Source organism: Squalius cephalus (genome assembly GCF_949319135.1).
Source record: "Squalius cephalus genome assembly, chromosome: 3".
In the NCBI taxonomy this organism is placed as follows: domain Eukaryota; kingdom Metazoa; phylum Chordata; class Actinopteri; order Cypriniformes; family Leuciscidae; genus Squalius; species Squalius cephalus.
In genome coordinates, this window is record NC_137124.1 from 11,226,080 (window position 1) to 11,237,198 (window position 11,119).

Below are 11,119 nucleotides of genomic sequence, written 5' to 3' on the forward strand. Positions count from 1 at the left end.
TTGCTGGACTACGGTATGTTATTCGAGTTCAAATCACGCTCACCTAATGATGAAGAAGCAACAAAGATGAAAATCTAGATGTATGCTATCACTAACCTCGCGTCGATGCAGAATTTACAGTTTCAGAAATGTACAAATAACAACATTGCTACTTTTAATGGTATATTAACCAATTCCTTCATTTACTCCATTTCAAGCTAAATATCTTCACGATTTTAAACATTCTATCAGGATTTTTTCATTCTGACAGGAAAGTGTCCATTGTGCGAAAGCTCAGTGGTAGCAGGGTTGAATATTTAAGATTATCCCTTTCTGACTTTTATTCATTGATTGATTTAAACCTGGAGTTCAGAGGATTTTTTGGTTAAAATCAACAAAAATCAATTATTGAGAAAGTTCATTAAAAAAATCAGTTGTTCAGAACTGTCTTGCCTTACGCTGAAAGTCTATTATTTACATTTATTTATATTTGCATCTATTTATTTAGTCATATGTGGGTAGACTGTTATTCTGTAAACACAAACAAAATTTACTTATCTCTATTTTATTTTTATCTATAGGCCTAGCCTATCCCGTTGCACTGGAAGCCTCTTTCGTCATGTGTGTGTGTCCTGGCAAAACCTAGCCTACATTATGGGAACAAAATGTTGGCAATATCCGAAATCTTGTCCTTGTGAGGACATTTTTTTTTGGTCCCCATGAAGAAAACAGCTTATATAAATCATACTAAGTGATGTTTTTTGAAAATGCAAAAATGGGGGAAAGAATAGAATATACAGTTTGTACAGTAAAATCATTTTGTCTATGCAAAGTCCACATATAAAACATGTAAACACAACGTGCGTGCGTGCGTGCGTGTGTGTGTGTGTGTGTGTGAGAGAGAGAGAGAGAGAGAGAACTTTGGTGTGAACAAACCGATTCTGTAATTGTATAATTTTCTGATAACTAGGTCGACAAGGACGATATTCATAATTTAACTCGACATGAAGCAGATAAATCCTTATAAACAAGGCAATATGCCACTGAAGTAGTGTGTAGGCCTATGTGTACGTGTTTCCCGGAGAAGTCCTGGAGTGAGTCACACACACACACACACACACACACACACACACACTCCACCCACTTCAGTCTGACAGCTTGTGTCAGTCCTAGAAGTTCCAGGCGCACTTCTGTTTCGATCCCGAGGCTGACGGACGTGACTTTACTGTTGTTGAATTAGGCGATTATGTCGAGCACGATTACGACCACTTAGAGTACGCTTCGGTAAAAATATCGCGTTTAGTACGTATCAAAACGGGATTACGTGATTTCACATCGGATTTTACAGCTTTTACTCAGACAGCCAACACGATGTATCGATATTGGAATTTATCCCTGATGATATGCTTCTCTGTCTCAGTCATGTTCGTCGGGTCTGAGAACACAGGTAGGTTTCCTGCTGTTGTATTGTGTGTTTTGTTTGGAACGCTTTTCCCCTGAAGTTTTCCCTGAAAGCGCGTGCGGGATATCCTGTATAATTCCCGAAACCGTGACGTCAGAGACATTCTCGTCTGAACTTGCCACACTTTGAGTTGTAGTTTGTTCATTTGTTGTTCTTATTTTATATTTTCTCCTCTTTTCTCTTGGTCTTCTCTTTTGCTTAAAAATGTTCCTCTTTGCTTAAAATCTTAGAACTCCCTCCTCCGAAGAATCTGAACTTCCTATGGGAAACACCTTTCAGGCTTAGTTTGACATGGGAAAAGCCGGAGGATTTGGATTCTGACTGTAAAGTGAACTACACTGTACATGTGCATAAATCGCAGGTGAGACACCTCTTCAAAGAAGAATTTTCCCAGATACAGTCGCGATAGAAACTCTGTGAACTATATTATGTGCCCAGAGCTTATTCGTTTTAAGTGATCAATAATATTCAATATTTTTCACCATTTTTTATAGAATTTAAAATGTATAAAAATATATATGTATTTTATTATCATCATTTAATTTTTTTATTGTTGGAGAAAGTATGTGAACCTATCAGTTAATTTAAAGATTTAATAGGTTTTTGCACATTTTATGGTCCCCATGAGGAAAACAGCTTATAATTCATACTAACTGATGTTTTTTGAAAATTTAAAAATGCAGAAATATTTCTGTGATGGGTAGGGTTAGTGTTAAGGGAAGATAATATACAGTATAAAAATCATAATGTCTATTGAAAGTGAAAACATGAAAACACAACTTGTGTGTGTGTGTAGTTGTACAAGTATCTTTGTGAGGTCCAGTTTGAGATTTAGACCATCGAAGCGAGGACAAAGCGAGGACATTTTGGCCGGTCCTCAGGAATATGGGTATATTGGTCTCTAGGGTATAATGGTGAAACAGTAACTATGTTAGCAATGAAGAAAATGACTTTGTTGTCACACATTTCACTCAGTTTCATGAGCATTCCTGAGTCAAAACAGGACAGATCGGATTAGCACAAGTGACCCTGACACACTTATAATGCAAGAAAAATTTTCACGCAATTAAACAAGCCTGAGAGCCGCTGAACTGGCATTTAAGTCAATAAAACAAAATCAGGTCAGATCTAATCTAAACTAAACTCAAAGTCTACATTGGGTTTGTCATTTCCCCGTATATTACTTGTTAAATTTCATTTTTCATTTACTGTATAAACCCTCAACCCTTTGCCTTAAAGCCCTTTAATTTCCTCTTACGTTCCCCGTCGATTGTTGTGGTACAGGAAATGTAATGGACATAAATACAGTACTTAGTCTGATAATTCTGCCAAGTACTAAAAGAGCTAATTTCATTTACTTTTAAGAAACCCCACACCTGTCATTGTGTTCTGTGGTGGTGGTAGCATGCCAGATAAAACCCTCAGTGAGCAACTTACCCTTAGTACTTCCTTTCTTGGGATGATTTTCACACAAAGAAAATGTTAACTAATGGAAATTTGTACATGTTGGAGCAATTGTAAACAAATGCAAGGTTACAAATAGCACCAAGCTTTCATCAGATGTCAGATAATCTGATTTGGATGGGTGTGGGTTGATCTAGTTGGTGCCTGTTGTATGGATGCAACCTGTCTTACTCGACCTGCTCCGAGCGGGATTCGAACTGCACAGCTCTGAGTAAATTGGCTCTGTTACACTCACCCTCCTGAACCTCACTCCCATCCGGGTCACGGCACCAAATGTAAACAGTCCTACTCCAGCATGGAAGATGGGCACGCTAACAAGGACGTTAAAGACTGCAGTCTCTAGCATCAGTCGAATGCTAAAAAAAATTTGCAAGCAAATTGGCCGATACCAGTTACCAGTGTTTAAGCACATTTATTTGTTGTTTATTAGCTGTTTAACAGGTCAAACTGGCCTTAAACAAAAATATCTATAGCCATTTAAAATGAGAGGCAACAACTACATTTAAGCACGATCCAAACAAAGATGCTACACACATGTAGCATGAACATTGTTTTTGATTTAAATTAGATTGTGTAATTTTTTAGAATTTAAAGCAAAAACAGAATGGTCTGACTTAAGATTTGCGAAATTATGCTACATAAGAAAAACCTGCACAAAACAAAAACAGCAGGCGAACTGAATGAAAATGCAAATTCACTCTCCGACGGTAGGTTATGGAACAACAGCAATATAGCGATACACAAACTGGGAAGTTATATGGGAAGTAGTAGTCTCGCATAGCCAGACCTTCAGACTGACGAAGGTCTGGACTCAATCTCAGCTTTCATTGGTCAAGGACCGCCCAGAGTCGTCTGACTGACATGTAAAGCAACCAATCACAGTTCATTTTGTTCCACATCATGTTTAGGCGCGTGAAAATGTAAAGTCGATGACCCTACGATAACAGACCAGCGTGCGTCTAATAAATGATTCATTCAAGAACACTGACTTCACATACTTTTGAAAGCCTTCTTCTTCCATGAGGGGGTTTGGCTTCACGACGGCTTTGCTTCCAGGCAGACCGTTAAAGAATTCGACACGCACATCTCCTATAGAATTCAACCAATCAAATTACGACTTCGAAACTCCTGAAGTGTTTCCAATTTTTTGTACCTTATGCCAGTGTTGCCAAGTCCGTGGTTTTCCCTCAGAATTGGGATACTTTTAAGTTGTTGCAGCGGGGAATTTTTTTTATGATTTCGGCGCTCCAACACCCCCAAAACACCCCCCAGACATACAAATTCTGGAGAATTCAGCCGTCCGATGGAGAAAATTGCATAGGGATATTTTTGGGCTACTTTTGACTGGCCATTGGGCCACTCTTTTGTGGCTGTGTCTATATGGGAGGTAGATGCAAAGAAAATGCCTTTTCTGAAGACAGTCAGAACCCTTTAGAGGTACATTCATAGAAACCCCCACCCCCAATAATTCACCCCCACCCCCAATTCAATATAAATTTGTTTCGGGCGTCGCAACAGTGAGCTTGTTGTGCCTTATTCAGTAGGCTATTTTCTCTTCTGGCATATCTGTGTTCTCTTCTTTGCATCCGTCTTCAGCGTGTTGACTCTTGCCCGTGTTAACATCCAGTTTACAGAGTTCATAATATTTACACACAAATAACATTTTGGGAAATGACGGCAATGCAGTTTGTGTGCACAAGTCCGGAATAGAGATCAGCCAAAATAAAAACGAAAAAGCTGATCTGGTTTTGTTTTATAGTCAGTGTTCAACAGTCATCTGATGAATAGGTGCATGTCTAGCCTGTGGCATTTTAGGGAGTTTCAGAGTTAAACATCCTAATGAAAAGTCACTTCCTTCTGGGACAACCAGTCAGGTTAGTAAAGAGTTTGACACTGTAAAGCTTGACAAAGGCTACATTTAATTAGAAAAATCAATTGTTTTCACATACCATTAGATTAGACTAGTGGCCGGTCTTACAAATTAGTCAGCTAATGTATTTCTTCAAGACTGGTCATAACTTTTTTAAATCAGTTACATAAAAAGGTAGATTGGTCTAGCCTGATCAAGACTGATTAGCCCTAACTAATTGCTAGTTGATCAGGCTTGTCTTAACGGCTATAAACAGAACTGTTAAGAAGGTAAATGTGTACCTTGAAATGCAATGTAAGTCGCTTTGGATAAAAACGTCTTCCGAATGCATAAATGTAAATGGAAACAGACGCGGATTATACACAATAACAAGGTTTGGAAAGGGAAAATGTAAATGCAAATAAAGTTGTGTAGTTTGTCTAACTACATGATGTAATACTTTTGGTTATGCTTGTGTGTAGTTGTAGCCAGTCTGTAGGCCTTTAAATTTAAAAACAAATATTTCCTGAAATATATTTCACACATTGTATATAACCATCTTGGTGCCTAGTAAAGAGGAAATTAATTTTAAAGTGGTTGTAAAGGGTTTTTTTAACTTTTGGGAAAGGAATAAGGAGAGGCTTTCATGAGAAACTGTGACTCATCTTTACTCAGTACGGAGGAATGCATGAACATAGCAACACACAATGAAAGTACAAAAGTGCTGTATTTTACGGCAGTAAAAATAATACTAAAATCCACTTTCACCAACAGGACTGTTCAGATCCCAATAACAAGTCCCACAGAGTCTCACACCTGAGCCATAAAGTGAATGTCTCCAATAATAATGGACTGTGTATCAGTGTTTCAACAAACCCTGAAAACTGTGGAAACAGAGGCCATAGTCGACCGACGACCATTATCTTACCTCCACCTCCAGGTACTCGCCACGATAGCCAACTCTCTCATGGAAAACACCTCTATGTCCTTTTTTAATTATTCAATGTTGATACATTAGCAGTGGACTCAATTATGATCATGAGCAGTATGTTTATTCAGTCTTTGGTGCCTTAGGTAATTAAATTAGTTAATGTTTATCTTACCTTACAGTATTTATGGTATCCTGCTTTTACAATTAATGAATGTTGGAACATCCCATTATTAATGAATTGATGTTTTGGAATTAATGAATACAGATTGCAGAATCCTTTGATTCATTTTACCAAAGAAGAAAGTCACAAGATTAACAGTTTATTTACAAAATATGAACGGGGTTTGGAATGACATAATAAATGATGACTGAATTAAAACTTATCCCTTTAAGTCTATAATCTATAGAAGTCATATTCACTCTAAACTGTATGAAAATGAGCGTTTCCTGGTCTTTACTTGAGAAAAGGGGATTCCAAGTGCACACAACCAGTGCATTATTATTGTAGCATCTTTAAATTAAATGATGTGATGTGATATAGACTGTATTTTAGCAATTTTGCTCCGTAAAAAAATCCCCACAAATAGGCTCAATATCAGGTGAATAGCAGCACATTTTACTTTTAGCGTTAGTTCTTCAGGTTTTTAGGAATAATGGCATCTGTTATACATCAGGGATTTTGAATCTTGATTTGAAATTTGCTCATTTATTTCAGTGAAGCTGGTGACGGACTTAAGCTGCGGATATTCCCACAGCAGGATGAAGTGCACTTGGAAACCTGGTGATGATGTCCAAGACCTCGGTTTTTATTACTGGTATGTCATTTTCTGTTTGTCTTACCATTTTTTTTTTGCATATTTCCCTTTCATTTCTCATTTAAGTTCCTTGCGTCCATGAATCGGTTGTAAACTTGTGTGTTTCAGGGTACCTGTGAATGAGTCAATAATAAAGTGTACACCTGATGAGACGACGAGGACTGGAGAGTGTATCATACACAATGGGGATCTCAAGATGATGGAAATATACTATCTGTTCAATGGGACTCGCAATGGTGTTCCTGTAAACAACACGTTCGAGGGTGAACATCCATTACATTGCGGTAAACATGCTCCTTTTCACAGAATTAGCTACTCAATTATGGCACATTATTCATGGTTTTCACCTGATGTCACACTCGTATATGAACGCCCACCTGGAGGGCAAAACAAGGCTTTCCTCCATTGCTGCAAACGCTTTATATGATGAACAGATTGAATTTAGGCTTTCACGTTTCTTATTAATAGTCCACTTTATTTACATGAATAGACTACCGTTCCGTTTGGGGTCTGCAATATTAATTGAATGTTTTTGAAAGAAGTCTCTTTTGCTCACCAAGGCTGAGTATTTAATCAAAAAATACAGTGAAATATTATCACAATTTAAAATACCTGTATCTTCAGAAAACCAGAAAGCTGAATTTTCAGCATCATTCCTCCACAGGATCCTTCAGAAATCATACTTTTCATACATACTTCACTGTTGTGTTGTTTAAATTTTTGTGGAAACCTCGTACTGACCCCAAAGCTTTGAACGGTAGTGTGTGATGGGTTAAAACAAGGCGTTCCTCCATTGCCTGCAAGACATTTTTTTTTTTACCAGGTTTGTACTAAGTACTAATGTAGTAAAACAGTGATATTAAATACTAAATTCAAGATGCACTTGATTGATGATGCATACTCTATGCACTGGCAAGCAGATGAACCCAGAATATAAACGTGAAACATTTCTCATCATTATAAGGTAATTATTATAAAGAAAACACTCATCCATTTAGCGTATTGCGTTCATATTCTATCTGCTCACCTTTATAATATGCATCATCAATAAGTGGTCAGTACATTAAGGCATTTTAAGTGTTTTTCACATGAAGTGTTTCACAATGTCCTGCTGTTTTTTAGCAATTGAAATTCTGCAACAAGTTCCCGTTCACAAATTTGAGTTTTTCTTCTTTTGAGAGGTGATCTGAATATTCAGGTCCGTGCTGCAGTTTTATGGATGTTTTGCCCTCCAGGTCTTCGCGCCAGCCGCATGACTGAAAACTATGAATATCGAGAGTTGTCATTTTCACAAACTATTTTTAACATTGATCACGTTCATGTGTGGTGTGACATTGAGTGCAACCTTTATTGTAATCTGCAATAACTGCATTAGAGAATATGAGCAACATTTTCCAGTTTTTCTAATGTCAGTTGCTTCTCTGTTTGCTTAAACAGACATACACATACACTAATGAATAGTCTCTTCTTTTTTGGGCTTATTTTGCAGTGAAACTAAACAAACCTCGACTGACGATCCATAAAGTCGGGCAGGAGCTCCACTTTCAAACAATTGAATCAGATTTAAAAGAGTTTTACAATGACTGCTACTCTTACCAGTACACATACACCAAGTGCAATGAGGTAAACCCTGCTCTGTACTTTTATGTTTAATAATACAGGATCAGATTCTCTCCATTCTCACTACAACTTTCAATACAACAACTCTTCTGATGCTTAAGACTATAGCAGAAATGGAAAATGAAAGTGTTTATTTAAACAATGCAGTGCATGCCGAGTCACATTTCAAGCATTGTTTCAGCAGAGCTAATATTGCGCCATGTAGTGGAGCACATAATGACATGTTAAACAAGATCCATATATTTATTTCTACCTATATATTTCTGTTGTGTTTACAGAATGTAACTGCAAACGGCGAAATTATATATAAAGTGCAGTTTGACCCCACCTGCAAGTACACAGCCAGAGTGCGGATCCTCTTCTCAAAAAATTGTGGTTCGGGGGGGAGTGATCCGAGTGACGAGGTGGAATACGGTACGTCTGGACCTAGTATCATAATCAACAATGATCATCACTCTTTGTTTAGATTGTCAGTTTTAAAGGGATAGTTCACTCAAAAATGAAAATTCTGTCATTGATTACCTAACGTTTTGTCATGTTGTTCCAAACCCGTAAGACTTTCGTTCATCTTCAAAACACAAATGAAGATATCTTTTATGAAATCTGTTTTCTGTCCCTCCATTGACAGCTACGCAACTACCACTTTGACTCTTCAAAAAGTTCATAAAGAGATCGTAAAACTAATCCATATGAATCGAGCGGTTTAGTCCAGATTTTCTGAAGAGACTCGATCACTTTATATGATGAACAGATTTAATCACATTTTTATATTAATAGTCCACTTTATTTACATGAATACACTATCGTTCCGTTTGGGGTCTGCAATATTAATTTAATGTTTTTGAAAGAAGTCTCTTCTGCTCACCAAGGCTGAGTATTTAATCAAAAAATACAGTGAAATATTATCATAATTTAAAATACCTGTATCTTCAGAAAACCAGAAAGCTGAATTTTCAGCATCATTCCTCCACAGGATCCTTCAGAAATCATACTTTTTATACATACTTCAGTGTTGTGTTGTTTCATATTTTTGTGGAAACCTCGTACTGACCCCAAAGCTTTGAACGGTAGTGTGTGTAGGGTTACTTGCTTCACATCCTGCAAATAAAATGTGCTTTCCCTCTGGTCTTTGACAAATGAACTTGAATGTTTTTCTTTGTGCTCTCGTAGGGGAGAACAGTGACCCGCACTTGCCTGCGCTCCTGGCTGTCATTATAATCCCGCTCATAGTTTCCTGTTGCCTGATAGTCTCTCTTGTGCTGCTCAAAAGGTGATGAATCTTTGATTTTCATTGTTCTGCTCAAAATATCAAATATGAAACGATATTATTGCATATTATCATGTTTTAAGAACTGAATATATACATGACTGAGTATTGATTACTGAGGCCTGGAATGAACTGAAATCTGAACATGTTTCTCTTACTTCAGACATAAAGACATCATATTCCCAAAAATCCCACAGCCAACGCTCCTCTTTAAGGGCATGCTCAACAACAACAACAGAACCTCAGAGGATCAACGGGTAAATTGTGCAGCAAGTTATCATTCGTTTGTTTAAAACCTCTCAGATTTACACATTCGCCTGTAAAGAAAAGATTGGTTGCACTTTATTTTACAGTACTTTTAGTGTTCTTGCGCAAGAAAATACTGGCTAATATAAGGTAATTACATGGGTTAAGGTTAGGTTTAGGGCTAGCAGGGCTGTAAGATTAAGTGCTACCAAAATATTATGATTATATTAATATTCTGGATTCAATCTCTTCCACCACCAGAGTCCTACAGCTGTCGGACTGTATGTCCCCACTGAAGAAATCGTAGAAAGCAGTATAATTCTTGAACCTGACACATCACTTTTACCATCCACGAACAATGTGCCACACAAGCCGAAATTACCATTTCTGATAAATATCCAGTAAATCAGGATGGACTCAGGGCGCACTCAAAACTTACACTGCCTGGACAATATCTGTGCAAGGAAGACCAAACTCCTGCTGTCTGTTTCATCGGTTAATGAATAATGAATCCAGGCTCCACCTCCCCTGTTTTGAATGGACTTCGACCTCACTTATTACGCATATTGCTATGTGTTGCCAGTAAATTGCTCTTCCTAAGACTCCAGTGACTTGTTATCGATGAATGTATTGTGAAGATAAGAAAAGCAATCAACTGACTTTACTGTGGCAGGATGGTTGGATCTGATTACCTTGTATATGGAGCCAGCGGTGTATCCAGAATGCCAGCGGATGACGTATCAACACCATTAATATAGCTCGATAGTAATACACTCCAAAAATATTCATGGAACGTGAAAACTTTTTGCACACCTTTTCTGAACTTTTCCATGCTTGTTTTATAGCTGCATTTATGGGCTCATGGGTGTTTTTGCACGGTTTACGATCTAAACAAAAAGAATTGTATATATATTATTTTGTATAATAACTTTATATATATATATATAAAGAAATGTCATTTTCTATGCACTGTGAATTGTTTCATGTATTTTAAAAATGTGGTTTACTGTATACACAAAATGTGTATGTATATACTGTATGTTGACAACTTTGGATGATGATTAAACAATAGGGATATAGAAAAAATAACAGATGTAAAAAGACACAGAAACATTCAGATATTCAAAATAAATAAGTTTATATTTTTTTCATTTTCCTTTTTTTCATATCTGTCTTATGTCAAGTTTGAGGGAGCATGGTGTGATTCAATTGTTTGCATGACTGGGTATCCTGTTTAGAGTTGGACACATCTTTAAAAATCATTTAATTATTTGACGAAGGCAAAAAAAAAAAACAAAAAAAAAAATCTGTTGTCAAGTAAAGGACAGACTAAAAAGAAAGAAAAATACATTATACACGTGTATATTTTTTTACAGTAGTGACCGTGGTAAGTCTAATAGTACTATTTTTGTGGGAAAAAAAATGGTAACCGTGATAAATATGTGTATATTTAAATTTAAAGTCTTAAAAAGTAAATGTTTTTTTT

General features: G+C 36.9%; 1 protein-coding gene across 1 annotated transcript; it reads left to right on the top strand.

Moving 5' to 3' along the window:
* Positions 1 to 1,156: 1,156 nt before the first annotated feature.
* On the top strand, positions 1,157 to 10,226 carry il13ra1 (interleukin 13 receptor, alpha 1). Its single transcript, XM_079865206.1, has 10 exons — positions 1,157 to 1,426; positions 1,672 to 1,802; positions 5,529 to 5,694; positions 6,401 to 6,500; positions 6,609 to 6,784; positions 7,990 to 8,123; positions 8,399 to 8,534; positions 9,291 to 9,390; positions 9,551 to 9,644; positions 9,895 to 10,226. Exons 1-10 carry the CDS (start codon positions 1,351 to 1,353, stop codon positions 10,036 to 10,038), a joined length of 1,257 nt encoding a protein of 418 aa, XP_079721332.1. The 5' UTR covers positions 1,157 to 1,350; the 3' UTR covers positions 10,039 to 10,226.
* The last annotated feature ends 893 nt before the right edge of the window (positions 10,227 to 11,119 follow it).